Consider the following 19024-nt stretch of genomic DNA (forward strand, 5'->3'; position numbering starts at 1 on the left):
TTTACACATTGTTACGGAAGTTGTTATCATGTAGCTGTTGTCATATGTCCATTCTAATTGAGAAACATCTAGTGCTTAGTTTAAAGTGTACTAGCATATCACTTAAATAACATTTGAGCCATATCAATAACAATGTGTCAATGCCTTGAGACTCAGTGGAATCATGTGTGCTGTTATGTAATATTGATAAATGGATCATAGGAGATTATTTCAATTGCAAAATACTAGATGTATATAAAGTGTCATGAATTCCTGATTTTTGGAAAATAAAATTGAGGAAAAGTGTATAAGATTTTTTTAGTTAATCATAATCATTAGACATGTGGCATACAATCATCAATTCATTTAGGTGAATTAAGGATCTTCACTTGGTTTATAATTAATACTTTTATTGATTAAAAATGTTTTTTTATCGATTAAAAATCTCAACCCAAGATATTTACTGCTAAGAGCAAGAGACAAATCCACTTCTTTTATTTCTTGTCTGCATTTTATATTGCAGTGGTGACCAAGACATAAAAGTATCATATGTTGGAACATTGGAATGGATATACATGTTAAATGTCTCGATTTCTGAAGATTGGAGGCCATGGTTTGTCAATGGTCAAGTTGCCGGGTAAGTAACTAATTAACTACCTGAAATCAACCACACCGCATTAGTTTCACAATATTTTACCTGGTCTACTTAAGAAAAAAATATTAGCCTCTCAAATTTGGAATTGCGACTGCAGGTATACTACGAAGTTCTCAAATGACAAATATCATTTAACATTTGCAACTGTGAAGGTACAGAGATGACTTCTTTTTAACACTTCGTATATAGTTAGAGTAACATACTTAGGCATGCATTTTTAACTTGCAGGGAGCAGGACATACTGCTCCAGAGTATAAGCGTTCTGAATGCTTCACCATGCTTTTGAAATGGTTGGCAATGCTTCCTCTCTAGTATGAGAGTACTGGAGACTCACAGGGCTTGTATTATTTGTAATTTTGTATGTAGCGAAATAATGTCGGGGCTTGTATTATATGAAGTATGTCAATAGTCCTATATTATTTGACTTTTGTGTTTTGATACAATGATAACCAAGACATAATTCTAAATGTTTGACAAAGTTGATCGTTCCTTTAATATTTTACTGCCTCAGTCACAAAATGATGTTCTTTTAACATTGCAAGTTGTATTTGAGGCTATTTGCTCCGTAAAATGTATTCTTAATTTTGATTGGTTGAGATATTTTCCAGTAATAAGAGCATTTATAATGGTTGTATAAATTTATAACTTGCTTGCATATTTTTAATAATTAGAGCTATGCCACTATAAAGCTATGTAGTTTTACTTCATCCAACACACTTTTTTTAAGGTAAACGTTAGGTAGAATTATTATAAATCAAAATCAGCTAAAAATACAAGACTCAATGGGAACGGACCCATAGTCCTATATAAACAAATTCAGAGAAACCACAAGTATCCCATTTTGCTACTAGAAAAAGGCTTATTTCCGACGGATTTATTCCGACGGACCGTATTTTTCGTCGTAAAATTTAAATTTTACGCCGAAACTTGTTTGTCGTTGAAATCTGTCGGAAAATTCGCTTTTCAATGGAAAAATCCGTCGGAAAGGTAATCTTCTGACCGGATCTAATTCTGTCGGAAAAAACCTCAAGTCAAAAGGGGAAAATCAAGTCAGCCTATTCACGAAAGAAAGAGACAAAGGGGGGAAGAAAGAGAACGAAAGAAAGGGAGAAAGAGAGAGAAAGAGGAACGGGCTTGTCACTTTGTCCTCATATCTGCCGCCGCAAGACCCACACCGTCGCACTCCGGTTCTTCCGCCGCCACCGGAGCCCACCATCTTACTTCCTCCCGTAGTTCTCCGCCGCCGGTGAGGTTTGTTTGGTTTTTTTTTTTTTTTTTTTTTTTAATTTAAACAATCCGGTAAAACGTCGCCCCTAACCACCGAATCTTTGTGAACAACCACCACCGACCCCTCACAGCAGTCGCCGTTCACAACAGACGGCGTTTAGTAGCTGACGTCGGTATGTTTTTTTAAAATTTCTGGTTTTTTTTTTGTTTAAACCCTAACCACCATCACCACCGTATTATACAGGTTCCTCCAAACTCCGTCCTTGGTGCGACCAGAACCACCACCACCTTCATCCTCCCGTCGTTCTTCCGTCGGTAAGTGTTCCATTTTTTTTTCGAATAAAAGTTGACATTTTACACCCTAAATAAGGTATAATTTTTATTATTTGTAGGATTTGTACATTTACTTGCTTTGAATCTCAATAAAAAGTGCAGATCTAGAGGTTAGTGACATTATAATTTCTAAAATTTTTAGTTTAGTTTATACTTGGCATGTTAGTGACTTAAATATATGTTAGTTTATTATTGTTTTTATTTTATGTTAGTTTAGTTTGATTTACTTTATTATAATAATGGTTGATATGTTAGTTTAGTATGGTTTATTATAATAATGTACGACATGACATGTTAATTTAGTTTAATTTGGTTTGGTATAATAATGTATGGCATGATATGTTAGTTTAGGTTGATATGTTATTATAATAATGTACGGCATGATATGTTAGTTTACTTTAGTTTAGTATATTATAATAATGTATATTTGTTTACTTTAATTTATTATAATTTAATAATGTATGTTAGTTTAGTTTAATATAATGTATGTTAGTTAATTTAGTTAAATATATTTGTTATATATATATAATGTTTAATGTAATGATTAACAGTTGTTTATATCAATTTAATTATTAATACTAATTGTTTATACTTCCTCCGTTTTTTTATTATTGCACCATAGGGATTGGGTGCAAATATTTTGGTAGTGGAAAAAAGTAAGAGAGAGAAAGGTAAAAATACAAAATTGCCCATGTAACATATTAATAAACTAAAAAGTAAGTGTAAAAAGTAAGGGTATGTTGGGTATTTATAGTGTGAACACAAATAATTTTTTTCCTAAAAAGGAAATGGTGCAATATTTGTGAAACTTCCTAAAAAGGCAAGTGGTGCAATAATAAAAGAACGGAGGAAGTATATGATTGTTTATATCAGTTTAATTATGAACACTAATTGTTTATATATGATTGTTTATATCAATTTAATTATGATTATGATATATTTGTTTTAATGAGTGTTATTTACTTTATAATAGTTGTGTTATTTGCTTTATATATTTTTAAATGAGTGTGTTATAATAATGGATGTGTTATTTACTTTATATATTTTTAAGTGAATCATTTGCACAATCATTTGCCTAGATACCCGTTCAAGGCATATTCATTAGGAGTATGTCTTGAATAGTCCCTGGTTGGGACTGTCCTTGTACGTTTATTCTCACTTAGGTGGTGAATGTATGCCTTGTTATTGATTGTAGGGAATATCCTAGCTTGTCATTTCTCTACAATTTTCTTTGGGTACATATGACGGGTTATCTAATAGCCTATTACATCGTGTACTTGGAGAACTTAAGGGAAATGCTGCCGGATTTTCCATAGAATTGAAAACCTGACATACATTTGCTAGTGAGATTAAATGTCCAAGGATGGGTTAGGTTGGAGTGATAAGGACCTTTGAACATCATTTACAATCTTATTTGTATTTTTATAACATTTTGATGGATAATGAATATTCAATACGCATTGTGAATAATGTGATTATACATATTCGTGAGTTGTGTAGAAATTGTAATCATGAAACGAACAGAACGTAGCTGGATGTATGAAAGGAAGGTTGAGCTATCTATAAATCCGGAATTTGTGAAAGGGGTAGATGAATTCCATAAATACGTGGAAGATCATCTCGAGAGTAGCAACCCGAATGAAGTTAGGTGTCCATGTTTTAAATGTAAGAACAAACGGCTTTGGGATGCGGAAACGGTTAAATTCATTTGTATCGCAAGGGTTTTGTACCTAATTACTATGAGTGTATGTGTCATGGGGAAGGGTTTCCCAGAGTTCCCGAAGGACAATAAAATGAATATCGTGAAATGGTTTTCGATGCTTTTGGTCATAATGAAGATCAAGGGCATTTAGAAGAGGAAGAGGAGGAGCCTAATGAACAAGCTGAGCATTTCCTAGATGTGTTAAAGGCTTCCGAACAACCATTATACAAAGGAAGTTCATTGTATGTGTTAGAGATGGCTGCCAGAATTACTAGTCTTAAGTGCGAGTACAATTTGGCCCACAGATGTGTTGATGGGTTTTCTTCTTTGGTCAATGAGGCGATTTCTAACAACAACCATATGGCTGACACATTCTATGAGGTGAAGAAGATTGTGAAGGGGTTGGAGTTGCCTCATAAAAAGATTCATGCATGCTCGAAAGGATGTATGCTATTTTGGAAGGATGATGTTCAGCTATCTACATGTAGGGTGTGTGGCAGCGACCAATACAAGAAAACTTCTAAAGGTAGCTTAGTGCCTTTAAATGTTTTAATTTATTTTCCAATCACCCCGAGATTGCAAAGGCTCTATATAACCAAGAACATTTCGGAGGAAATGACATGGCATTCAAATAATCCTCGAGTTCAAGGCACAAGGGCGCACCCTAGTGGGCACAACCCAACAGTCCTAGGTTTCCTGACCTATACAAGGGCAAAAATCTCGAGGACCTTATAAACATGGAGATTCCCCTCATTTTGGGGGCACGTTCATTTATTACATTTAATCAATTCTCTTACATTAGATAAATCACCTAATCTCGGAATCCGAGAAGATTTACTTTTACTTTTCCGCGATTTTTTACTCTTCGGCCGGTTCTAACTTGATCATCAGAGGAGGAGCTCCTACCAACCTGAGTCTTCGTTGTTTTTTTTTCAGGTACACGCGTCGGATTTTAGACTTAGTGACATAACTCTCCAAAGGGACACTGAACACCTAAAACATTTGGCGTTGTCTATGGGGAGAGTACCTCTAAGATGTTTTCTCGAGAACTTGTACCGGCTATTAATAATAAGCAGCCTACGGTTGAATTACTAGTCCAGTTGGACCTTGATACCGATGATAACTTTAAAGTCGAAACATATGTGGCCGCTGATGGGTCACTCAGGACTAGACGCGTCGATCCCAAAGATAAAAGGGAACGAGGCGATAATCAAGTAGGTCTAAGTAAGTCATTAGAAGAGCCTTCTGGGCAGCCTAGACGGCAAACGGAACTGCCCCCGTCACCCAAGACGAACTCTTGAAATTCATGAAAAGTTTCAAGGGGGATACAAAGGATCTGATTAACAAGTGAACGATTAGGATCAGTCGGCCAAGAAGCCTTCTCATGCTGAGATGAACAAGTCTGTCAAGGATCGAGAGCCCACCTTGTTGGGTTTCGTGATGTCTGACATCACGCGAAATAAAACCCTCCAAAAATCTTCACACAAATTAAGGTAACTAATATGCATATTAATTAACAACAATAACATAATTAATTAACCAAGAGAGAAAAAGAAGAAAAGATGATCATACCTCTGACGCGTGCTTCACTCTTTCTTGGAGCTCAAAATTGAAAGTGTAGAGCCCTTCAAATGCGCAAGCCTCCAATGACTCACATCCTCGAGACCCGACTCGAATGGTCCCTACCCCGAAGCTTAGTTGGGGCTTGACCAAAATAATACTAGAGTATTACGAACTTAAAGGTTTCCTCACCTATTGGGAGATGCCTTATTGACTTCAACTCAAGTGAATAATCCCAACTCCTAAAGTTGGTATTTATAGGCAAAGACTCCCAAAAACTTCAATTATCTTTACATGTGGGAGAAATGATAGAGTGAGAAAAGTAAGAAATTAATTTAATTCTAAATTAAATTAAATAGCAAGACAAATAATCAAACGACACTTGGCACACACATGGGAGGGGCTAGGTGAGGAACTGAGGACCACATGTCCCCTTGTTCCCCAAGCAAAATTCTCCCCTCTAAGCATGCGCCACATGGAAACTCTTTGTCTTGGAAAACAAGGGTGCCATGTGGACAACCCTTGATTTCTTTCATGCAATTGTGAATGTTACAGTTCACTTATTGCATAGGTTTAGCTATGATTACTTCGCAAATGTTAGCATCTTCATTATCGAACACTTTCATAATAACATGATAAAATTTGAGTGTGTTGTGGATTATATGTGATTTAGGATTTATTGTCCAAGTAGTGGCTCCCATTCATTTTCATGATTTCAGATTTTCAACTTGACAACCTACAATCATCAACGTTCAACAACGAACCTTTCATTGAACAACTTCCTTATTATTTCCTTTAAGGCAACAATATTCTCAACATTTATTTCAGTAGACTAGCTTCCTAATGATGCTTTACTTGGATTTCATTCTAAAACGGCTCACAATGATTCACTACAAAAAAACGCTCATTTACCGATGGGATTTACCGATGGCTAGAAAAATCCATCGGTAAAAAATTAATTTACCGACGGTTTAACTTAGCCATCGGTATTTCTCATAATACCGATGGCCTGGCTATCGGTATATTTTTTCTGATGGCTTTCTTCCATCGGTAAAATATTAAATTTTAAAATAAAATTTGAATTTTTTACCGATGGCTAAAAACCATCGGTATAAAATAAATACCGATGGCTTTTGGCTATCGGTAATTTTTTTAAAAAAAATAAAAATAATTCGAGTAAACCCTAAAAGCACCCCCTTCCCCTTTTCATTGTCTTCTATCTTCTTATCCCACGCCTCCTCCTTCTCTCTCCTCTCTTTTTCTCTCTCCTCTCTCCTTCCCCCTTTTTCTCTTTTCTCCTCTCTCGGTTTCTCCTCTCACTTCCATTCCCATGTTTTTTTTCTCTTCCTCATCTCTCATCTCTTCCTCATCTCGGTTTCTCCCTCCCTTTCAGTTTTGTTCTTTCTCATGGTGTTTGTGGCTTTGTTCGACGGTGTTCGTGGGCTATTTGTGGGATTTCCGGCGGTATTGTGGTGTTTTTGGTCTAATTCGACCATAAAAACTCCAGATCTGGAGTTTTTATGGTCGAATTAGACCATTTAAACCTTGAGAAATGAAAACAATATCTAAAGGTATGTTATTTGTGGTTGAATATTCGTTGGTTTTTTTTGTTTTTCGTGGGTTTTGTCGTTGATTTTCGTGGATTTTATGGTTAATTTCATGGGTTTTGTGGTTGAATATCTTATTTTTGTGGTTGATTTTCGTGGGTTATATTGCTGAATTATTTGGTAGATTTTCGAGGGAGTTGTGGTTGATTTTCCTTGATTTTTGGTTGATTTTCGTTGGATTACTGTGGTTGATTTTCGTTGGTTTTTTTGGTTGATTTTTGTTGTTTTTTGGTTTATTTTCGTTACTTTATGTGATTTATTTTCATGGATTCATTGTTATTTTTTTTTTTGTTGATTTTTGGTTGGTTTTTTTGGTTGATTTTCGTTAGTTTATGTGGTTGTTTTTTTGGTTGATTTTCGTTAGTTTATGTGGTTGATTTTCATGGATTATTGTTTTTTTTTTGTTTTTATGATGGTGGTGGTGGTTGCGGTGGCTGGGGACTTAGGTGGTGTGGGTGTTTGGCCGTGTGGGTAGGTGGACAGTAGGGGTTTGGTGGTGGGAGTAGGGGGCAGTAAGGGGTTGTAGGGGTATGGGGGTAATAGGGTGGGTAGGCGAGTTTAATTTTTTTTATTTTTTTAAAAATGATTACAGATGGCTAAACACCATCGGTAATATGAATATACCGATGGCCTTCCGCCATCGGTAAAAAAAACCGATGGTTTAAGCCATCGTTATTTAAAAAATTACCGATGGAGTTTAGCTATCGGTAAAACCATCAGTATTATTTTTACCGATGGCTTTTCCATCGGTATTTTCTGTTTTTCCGATGAATTGTTATCCGATGGCCAAAATACCGATGGCAGCCATCGGTAAACGTGATTTCGATGGTTTTTTATATGTTTACCGATGGATTTTGGCCATCAGTATTAGGCTATATTCTAGTAGTGATTTGGGATACCCTAATCACTTGTGATCATGTAAATTTACCTTAAATTTCCGCCGTCCATGTTACCATTATCAAGTCTCGACGCATTTTAGCTCGTACTTATAAATGACTTCCATGTTAAGGATCTGATCCTTGCTAATTTAGGCGTCGTTCGAAGCGCGGCGTGTAATCAAGTTGTGAATATGCTTGACATTCATAGGAAGTGAGAATTGACATACGATTAGGGACAAAGAAAAGTAGGGAGCCGCCAACAAGTTTTCACAGAACTTGTAAACCGTTGATGAATCACTTTTATATAGGATTTATAGGCACGTTTATGCTAGTTTTATAGTTGCATTTAGGGTCATTTGTTGCTTTTTTGGTTGCAAATGCATAATTTGTTTGTTTTTTGTACTCTATTACGCTCCGTTTGTGTTTTCTTAATTTTTTAGGTGATTTCATAGTCATTTGGACGCTTTCAAAGTGTTTGGAGTATAATTTAAACTATATTAAGTATGATAGAGAAATTTATTCAAAAAAAAAAAAGTATGATAGAGAAATAATATAAAAATTAAGTACTCCATCTGTCCCTTATTTACATTCCTGCTTTTCTTTTTGGGTATTTCAAAATTACATTCTTACTTTCCTTTTTTAGTGAGTAAATTTTTACCAAATATCCCCAATAATCCCTCTTTTTCTGTTATGTAATTAATGCTTTCTCTATTTTCTCAATCTTATTTTCTTATTCTCATTCTTATTAATGCCTTTAAAAAGTTCAAAATCCATGTGCATTACTTTGGATGAATATGATTGGTCCTTTTATTTTTCACCAAAAAATGTTATTGCTCCGTTTTCTTTTCAAAGGATTGATGACATATGCATCATTAAATATTATTCAATCTTTATTTTATTCAAAGACATCAATTAATGTCTTATAATTCCCATTGTACTTTGTTTTATTGTTCTTTGTTTTTTTCCAAGTTCCTTAATTCCCGTGTAATTTTAGAAATATGAATGTAAAAAAGGGACGGAGGGAGTAGTGAGTAGAGAAAAATAATAAAATATTTGGAAAGTGGAGTTATTAAAAGAGATATTTAATAAAATAATAATGGATCCTTACCAAATAATAAGGAATTGCTGCAATTATTATGAAACAGACATAAAAGAAAAATACTGTGATTGTTACGAAACGGAGGGAGTATATATATCTTTTCAATAGCAAACAATACATGTCACTATAAAATCAAGTGGAGGTCAATATGGGCATAATTGACTTCCTAACTCAATTTTGTATCTACATCCCCGAATATGCAATTGTGTGGTTTAAGACCATTATGGAGTTAACCATTTCATGGATTGTGAATAAGGTGCAAATTAGCTTTATAAATAAAAAATTGTGGTTGACTTTGTCTTTTTCATTAAAATACTTGAACAGTTTACATGTTCCTTACAAACTTATTGACGACTCTTTCTTGTCCCTTTTTATTCTATATCAATTTCACATCTTCATACGATTGTCAAACACATTAACAAGTGGTAAAGGTAAGGCGCACTTCCTACAAAAAGCCTACACTAACTTAGTGTTTTTTTTTTTGTTTTTTTTTTTTTACTGACTCACTAAATATAAAAGACATTGATTAACTTTATCGTACTTGTAATTACACTTAAAAAACTAATACATATGTAGTGCAACAACTTTTTTTTTTTTTTTTTATAAAAAAAAATGTAATGCAATACTTTTTTTAAAAAAAAGAAATGTAATGCAATACATTGTATTTATACTACTAGTGTTATTTTTTTCAAATAAAGAAGCGAATGTGTGAGTTTTTAATTATGATGTTGTCTAATGTGTGGCTAATATAATATTTGGGCAAGGTAGCATTCTTCTTGAAAATATTGACACCTATTCAACAATTTACTTTGCTCCTCTGTTTTTTGTTAGCTATATCACTTTCCTAAAAAATGGAAATTATTAATTAGTTCATCAATTTAAGAAAGTATTTCATGATATAATTTAATTTAATTTAATTTATAGGAAAAATTCATACTAATAATTTCACAAAGCATTTTGTGTGTGACTAGACTCACGTGAGACCGGGCTGTAAATGAAAAAGGCGCGGGACTGAAAAACCCGACCAAAGCCCGCGCGCCATTTAATAAAATGTCTGAATTTTTTCGTTTTAATCATTTTTCTAAAATTTTGAGCGCCGTCATTTACTCAAAATTTCGAACTCCTTCATTTTGACGAATTTCCTCAAATTTCAGAGCATTCAAATCTTCAAATTTCAAACAATTCAAATAAAAAAAATGGAGAAATCAAACAACACAATGATGACTGAAGTAGAATCTGATTCACCCATAGAATCAATTTCTAGCACAATTACTGCTGAAAAAGGTACAATACAATTCATAATTTAAGATTATTTTTAATTTCAAATAATATTTGTTAAATGTAATATTGAATTTGTATTATGAATTTCGATTTATAATTTACATGCAAGGCAAATTGAATTTCAGATCGTATTAAATTTCGATTTAATTTCAAATCGTATGTAAATTCGAGTTAATTTAGACCTATAATATGCAATCAATGCTTATTAAATTACAGATCATTATTAATTTTGAATGAAGCATAATTTAATTCAATTTCAAATCGTAGTTAATTTCGACTTATAATTTAAAATCAATGCTAATTATATTCCGATCGCATTTAAGTTCGACTAATAACTTGCAATCAAAGCTATTTTAATTCGAATTGTATATATAAGATGTCGTAGAAAATTAATTTAAATTTGAATCTATTTTTCTGATAATTTTAAACTAAAATTCAAATATACTAATACTAATGATGTATGCAGTAGATAATGTAATTATAGAAGACAACATCAATGAAGATGCTGAAGAAAGAGATGAAGATGCCGCTATAATAGGTATATTGATAATTTAATGTTCTGTAATTTAATGATGTAAATGCAGACAATTAATTTAATATAGTTTAATTTCTGACAAATACAATATAATTTCTGACTAATAGAAACTATTTCCTGACTAATTTGGTAATTTGTGAAAATAATCTGATTCCTGACAATTTCAATGTGTTTATTACTGGATTAAAAAATCTAATTCCTGTATGCTATAAAGTATAATCTAACTGGCTATTATTATATTGAACCTGTTTATAATTATCTATTTCCTGACTATTATTATCTAATTCCTTACAATTTCAATGTATTTATGACTAAATTAAAAAATCCAACTGACTGTTATTATATTAAACCTGATTATTATTATCTATTTCCTGACTAATACTATCTATATCTTCTTCATTTCCTATATAATTCCGACTATTATTATTTTTTTCCTGACTTATATTATACTGACTAATATTATACTTGACTGTAATAATTTATTTCCTGACTAATATATTGTAATTCCTGATCCGAATAATTTAATTTCTGACTAAGAAATGCTAATTCCTGAGTATTATAAATTTTAAAAAATATTTAATTACTGTGTATAATATTGTAATTCCTGACAAAAATACGGTATGATATGATTTAAATTTACTTTTGTTGCAGATTATTACAAATATGACAAGGATGAAAACATAAGTAGATGTTTAGTTGGTTATACTGTGTTGGACTACAATGATGGATTTTTTTTATACAAAGCTCATTCAAGATCAGTTGGTTTCAGTGTTAGAAAATCAACAAAAAGAAGAGATACCAATGATAAACTATATGAGTTTTATTTTAGATGCTCTAAAGAAGGACATACAAAGGGTAAAATAAAGATAGCAGGTGAACAACATTCAGTAGAAATACCCATATTGGGTAAAAATGATGAAAGAAAGAGAAAAGAAAGGGAGGTAAATGAAACAAGTACTGGATGCAAAACTCATATTCGTTTTAAGAAAAATATAGAAGGTAGATTTGATGTTCTTACACATGAGTTGGAACATAATCATGAACTGATAATAACAGTTCGAAGACATCATCTAAGATCAGAAAGGCAAATATCAGCTCCAATGGGTGAGCTAATTGAGAGCATGATTGAGAGTGGTATTAAACCAATGGATGCTTATAATTATATAAGCAATGAAGCTGGAGGAGAAGAATGTGTAGGTCATACTAAGAGAGATCACTTTAATTATGTATCAAGGGTGAAAATGATCGAGTATGGTTGAAGGTGGAGACATGCAAAATGTATTAGACACCCTTCAAGAAAGAGCCGATCAAGATCCCTCATTCTTTTATAGATTGAAATTTGGAGAAGAAAATAATGATGTGAGCTATTTTTGGCGTGACTCTCAAATGCTTGAAGATTTCAAAGCTTATGGTGATGTTTTAAACTTCGATACAACATACAGAACAACCAAATATGGGTTGATATGTGCTCCATTTGTTGGTATAAACAATCACTGGAAAACAACAATGTTTGGATGTGCATTCATAACTGATGAAAAGACTGATACATTTGTTTGGCTGCTTTCAATCTTCAAAAAGTCAATATGTGGAATTGAACCAAAATCAATCTTCACTGATCAAGATCTTGCAATGAGCAACGCCATACCAGAGGTAAGCAGTTTCAGCTTCATAATTTTTGTATTTTATATACTGGGATATGTTTTGTATCAGATAACTTAACACAATCTAAGTAATTTTTAATATAGCTTAATTCTATTATTTAAGTTTTAATTCCTGACAAAAGTAATATAATACCTGAATAAAACTATCTTATTCTCATTAAAAAAAAAACTATTTAATTATAAAAATAATTATAATCCTGATTTTTTTTTAATTCCTGATAATTATAAACTAACTCCTGCCCTACATAATGTATTACCTGAAAAAAAAAATTTATGCCTAACTTAAATCAACCAATGCCTAAGGTAAAACAAATTATATCTGACTAACAAATATCTAATTCCTGTCTAAGTTAAATGTATTTCTGAGTTAAAAATATTAATTCAAAAACACTAATTAAACTCTGAAAATATTTAAATCCTGACTAAAATATAATAATATCTGACTAGAATTATTTTATATCTGACTGTAATATACGAATAGCTAAATTAAATTTTATAACTCCTTAGAAAAATACAACAAAAATAATTTTCTGAGAAATATTATTTATTTCCTGCCCTAAATAATATAATACCTGACTAAAAAAATAATAATCCTGAAAGCAATAATATTATTCCTGATTGATTAATACAAAGTGAATGCCTTCTTCCTACATCTCCATAACAGAAACAGAACAATATCAAAAAACTTCATCATCTTTACAATGAAGACAAGGAATATAAACTAACACAAAAGGCATAAACTTAGTATTTCAAAATCATCATTACATTAATTATAATCAAATAAGTACATCCATATCTTTGTCATAGTTGTGACATTGCCTTACAATTGCAAAAAGTACACTGTCACACTAAACCATGACAAGGGAGAAAAAGAAACTATACATTAATTTCTACCTAAATCATCAAGTTTTACTTTAACTTACTGCCTCTAAAAGGCTAACAACAACAACTAGTACTTATAGTCAGTTTAAAGCCAAAATAATGCCCTCTAGTTACCCAAAAAATAACATACAGGGCAATTCACCTAACAGCAACAAGACTATTCAAGCTTAATTTTCTTCTTCTGCATAACTGGTTGAGTTGCTTCCTCCCTCTTCCTTTTTTTGCTGTACATAGCTTCTTCATCCTTAAATAACCAACGCAACCCATCCAAAAATTCAGCCCAATCTTGAACCATCCCATTATGAAAGCCATAACCATTATTCCTAATTATATCGTCTTTGGCCATCCACCACCTTTCACTTTCATGTTGGGCTCTATCATGATGAGGGATCCAGGCCTTAAAAAACCATAATTCATTCCAGTGCTTACACACACAGTTGCACATGCCTTGGGCTTTAGGGGGCAACTTAGGGAAAATGTACATGCATAAAATTTCTGGAACTGATAACGCATGTGGGGCATCCTCTAGAGCCACCATATGACGAGGGTCATCTACTGGATCCATATAACCTAACAAAACACACAATAATTATTGTGTTAACACAACAACAATTACACATAATTCATGCAACAAATACTCTGTTTTTCAAGAACTATTACACATAATTCATGCACTAAATTACTTAAGTAACAAATAACAAATTGATCAATACTAATAAAAAACGCAAAATAGACATAATGTAAAATAATTGTATGATTAAACCTAACACTGACAATAATTAGCAGATGAAAGGGGATTTTTTTAAAAATAAAAAACGTTTCATAATAAACCCTAAATCGATCAACAATTCATCACCAAAATACAATAATTAAAAGCAATAAAAAAAAAAGTATAAAATGATCAAAATTTTACCTTAAAATGCAATTATGATGCGATCGTGCAAAGTTTTTCCAGAAATGGCTTCACTCAAACAGAGAATAGAAGATGAAAAGTTAGAGGAGAATATCTTTTTTTTGTCTTCACTGGAGTTAATGGTAAACAAGAAGAGAAAAGGGTGGGAGCGCGCGAAACTAGGGAACAAAGAAGCAGAAACGTCATTTCAATAACTGACGTCCTCGATTACAATAAAAAAAATTAAATCAGCTTAATTCCTATTATATGAAATTTTTAATCTATTATTTGACTAAAATATTTTTAAAAAATTTTATGCTTGATAAATATACACTAATACCTTATATAAGTTAGCTAATATCTGACAAAAACGTACTAATTTCTGTATTTTAAAATGTTTTTCCTGAAGAAAATACTACAATAACTGAGATATATTATCTAATATCTGATTAAACCATTCTAATTCCTGACTCTAATTATTAGATAATACAACAATAACTTGGATAAATTACAAAATTTGAACCATTAGACCTTTTTGTAATTCCTGAACAAAATACAATTATAATTGACATAATTTATTTAATATCTGATTTAAATACTTTAATTCCTGACTAGTAAATTGTTATGCCTGACAAAAATAGATTAAAAACTAACGTGAGTTATTTAATATCTAACTTTGACTCTTTAATACCTGACAAAAATATATCAATTACTGCCATGATTTATATAATATCTGACTATAAAATGAAATTATTTGATTTATGTTGTCTAAGTAATGACTATAACTTTGATAATTCCTAATGAATATCATGTAATATCTGATGAAAATAATATAAAAAGTGATGAAGAAAATAGATTTATAATTGACATTATTTATTTAATATGTGATTAAAACACTTTAATTCCTGACTAATAAATTGTTATGCCTGACAAAAATAGATTAATAACTGACGTGAGTTATATAATATCTGACTTTGACTCTTTAATAACTGACAAAAAATTATTAATTACTGCCATTATTTATCTAATATCTGACTATAAAATGAAATTATTTGAATATCATGTAATTCCTTATGAATATCATGTAATTTCTGATCAAATTATCTAAAAACTGACTAATATATTATTATGCCTGACAAAAATAGAATAATAACTGACTTTAATTATGTAATATTTGACTGTTACTCTTTAATTCCTGACTAAAATATTATTATTCTTGAGTAAAATATTATTATGCCTGACATAAATCAACCAATACCAAAGATGAAACAAATTATATCTGACAAATAATATATAATTCCTATCTAAGTTAAGCTTATTTCTGAGTTAAAAATATTAATTCCAAAATACTGATTAAACTCTTAATATATTTAAATAGTGATTAAAATATAGTAACATCTGACAAAAATTATCTAATATCTGACTATAATATATAAAGAATTGAATTAAATTTTATAATTCCTTACACAAATACAACAAAAATAATTTCTGAGAAATATGATTTAATTCCTGCCCTAAATAATATAATATCCGACATAAAGAATAATAATCCTGAAAGAAATAATATTATTCCCGATCAAAAACCAAATTAATTCCTTCATAAATTAGTATAATTTCATACTAAAATATAAATGTTCCTGATGATATTAATCTAATTTCTGAACGAAAGAATTATATTCCTTATTGAGGTAACATAGTGCAATTATTCAGGAGAGTTTTTTCATTCACCAACATTATGCACATAAAATAAAATTAACAAAAACAAAAACAAAAAAATAAGTCCAAATTAGTATATATTTCTTCATTTCATTCATAATAATTTGTCATACTTGTGACAATGCCTTACAAAAGCAAATGAACACTGTCACTTTAAACTATGACAAGATAAAAACAATACCATTATATACAAAACATTGCCTTTTAATTAAAGAAAAACATAGTTATAGGGCATTTAATCTAGCATAATCTTCTTCTGCGGCCCACCAGGTTGAATAGCTTCTTCCCTCTTCCTTTTCTTACTCCACATATCTTCCTCATCCCTAAATAGCAATCGCAACCCATCTTGAAATTCAGCCCAATCCTGAACCATTGAATTATGAAAGCCATACCCATTATGCCTCATAATATCAGTTGCAATCCACCACCTTTCACTGGCCTGTCTGGCTCTAACTACATGAGGAATCCAGGTATTTAAATACCACAAGTCATTCCAATGCCTACAAACACAATTACACATCGCTTGGGCTCGAGGGGTGCACTTAGGAAAGATATACATGCATAAGATTTCAGGAACAGATAATGCATGTGGGGCATCCTCTAGAGCAGCCATGTAATGACGGTCGTCTATTGGATCCATTTACACTAACAAAACAACCAATAATAATAGTGTTAACACAACCACGAATTTAAATAATTCAAACTTAAAAATACATTGTTTTTAAAAATAATAACAATGATCATGAACCAATGATAAGCATTAAATTCCTTGAGTAACAAAATACATAAATTATACACATTATATACATCCACACAAAAAAACCTAATGATCAACGTACAATTCTAAATCATACAATACCAATAATATTTTAAATTTAATTCATTATAAAACAATAAAAATAAAAAAGAAGATGATTTTGAATTATGTACCTTACAATATAGTTGAATTCGAATAAAAATTGAACAAAATTGCTAAATATCCTTTGATGAAAAACTGGAAATGGATGGTTTTTTTAACAAACATAAGAGAAATATAAAAGGGTGTATAGATTTTTTTGAGAGTATGATGTTTGTAATACTTTATTTAAATCAGTTTTTATTGCGCGTTTTCCCAAGTAATTTAATTCTAAATCAATCAATTCATCATTTCCTGGCTTTTTATTTGCCCACGTAGTAATACTCAGTCCTAACATAAAATATTGTAATATAATAACTGATTATATTTCTAATTTCTGATAAATTTAAACCATTATATGAAAATTTAAAGCTATTATCTTACTAAATGTATAAAATTTTTACTAACAAGTATTATAGTTTGATTATTATAATTGACATTATTAATCTAATATCTGACTGAAACACTTTAATTCCTGACTAGTATATTGTTATACCTGAGAAAAATATATTAATAACTTACGTGACTTGTATAATATCTGACTTTGACTCTTTAATTCTTGACTATAATTATTATAATTCTTGACAAAAATATAACCTATTATATGAAAATTTAAATATACTAATTTTTGACCAACAAGTATTTTACTGAAAAAAAAAGACAATACATGAGAAACCAAAATAAAATCAAAGTACATTACTGAAATATACTTTATTTCATATACTATTTCGAAAAATGTAATACATAAAAAAAAAAACCCTAGAATCTTAATCATATTCTTGAGATTTTAAACTTGTTTTTTTCTTTTGAACTTCTTTTTCTTCTTCTTGTTCCTTCTTTTGTTGATCGTCTTCTTTCTTTTTTTTTTTGTTTTGTTCTTCCTGGAATTTTTCTTCCGCCCTCTTTCTCTTCCTCAGTTCTTCGATTTCGTTCTTTTCAACTTTTTCATATAGCTTCATCAACCCATCCTTCACTCTATCTCTTCTCTCAAGTAGATCATTTAATCTCTTCTCAAAGTTGTCAAAAACATTTTCTTCTGGATCGTTTGATGAAGTAGAAGACTGAGAATTGTTTTCCATATTTGAGGAATAAAGAAAAAGAGTTTGTTTTAGGAGAGAGAATATACAGGAACACAAACATGCAAAATGTATGAGAAATTCTTGGTTTTATAGACAAATATAAGAGATTAGAAAAATACTTTACTTTTAGAATAATTTTCTACGAATAATTCTTATTCTTACATTTTTGTCATCTTTATCCAAAAGTCTAGGTAAATATCTTTATGTTAAATATCTTTATTTTAAATATCTTTATCCAAATCACAAAGTACTGAGAGCTAATCTAAGTAAAATCAAACACTAGTAAAATTTTTTATGCTTGATAAATATACACTAATACCTGATATAAGTTATCTAATATATGACCAAAACGTGCTAATTTCTGTATTTTAAAATAAGTTTATAATTGACATTCTTTATTTAATATCTGATTAAAACACTATAATTCCTGACATATAAATTGTTATACCTGAGAAAAATAGATTAATAACTGACGTGAGTTATATAATATCTGACTTTGACTCTTTAATATCTAACAAAAATACATCAATTTCTGCCATGATTTATATAATATCTGACTATAAAATGAAATTATTTAATTTAAGTTGTCTAAGTAATGACTAAAACTTTGCTAATTCCTAATGAATATCATGTAATTCCTGATAAATATAATCTAAAATCTGATGAAAATAATCAAATTGTTCTATAATTGTTGAAGAAAATAAATATATAATTGACATTATTTATTTAATATGTGATTAAAACACTTTAATTCCTGACTAATAAATTGTTATGCCTGACAAAAATAGATTAATAACTGAAGTGAGTTATATAATATCTGACTTTGACTCTTTAATATCTGACAAAAATTTATTAATTACTGCCATTATTTATCTAATATCTGACTATAAAATGAAATTATTTGAATATCATGTAATTTCTTATGAATATCATGTAATTTTTGATAAAAATAATCTAAAAACTGAAGAAAATAATTAAATTGTTCTATAATTGTTGCAGGTGTATCCAAATTCAAGACATAGATTGTGTCTATGGCATTTACA

The 19024-nt window shown here is 30.6% G+C and overlaps 1 protein-coding gene and 1 long non-coding RNA gene across 3 annotated transcripts in view; both read left to right on the forward strand.

Moving 5' to 3' along the window:
* The window catches only part of LOC145632002 (serine carboxypeptidase-like 10), a 153312-nt gene extending 152183 nt beyond the window's left edge, over positions 1 to 1129 (forward strand). For both annotated transcript variants that reach the window (XM_081684249.1, XM_081684251.1), the window contains exons 12-14: positions 503 to 616; positions 732 to 786; positions 863 to 1129. In XM_081684249.1, coding sequence (XP_081540375.1) covers positions 503 to 616; positions 732 to 786; positions 863 to 946 — 253 coding nt within the window. In that variant the 3' untranslated portion in view covers positions 947 to 1129. The remainder of the gene's footprint in view (positions 1 to 502; positions 617 to 731; positions 787 to 862) is intronic.
* Positions 1130 to 1711: 582 nt separating this feature from the next.
* LOC145630557 (uncharacterized) lies at positions 1712 to 2177 on the forward strand. Its single transcript, XR_014112092.1, has 3 exons — positions 1712 to 1880; positions 1996 to 2034; positions 2106 to 2177. It is a non-coding gene; the product is annotated as an uncharacterized LOC145630557 (long non-coding RNA).
* Positions 2178 to 19024: the final 16847 nt, after the last annotated feature.

Source organism: Chenopodium album, chromosome 5 (assembly GCF_948465745.1).
Source record: "Chenopodium album chromosome 5, dcCheAlbu1.1, whole genome shotgun sequence".
In the NCBI taxonomy this organism is placed as follows: Eukaryota; Viridiplantae; Streptophyta; class Magnoliopsida; order Caryophyllales; family Amaranthaceae; genus Chenopodium; species Chenopodium album.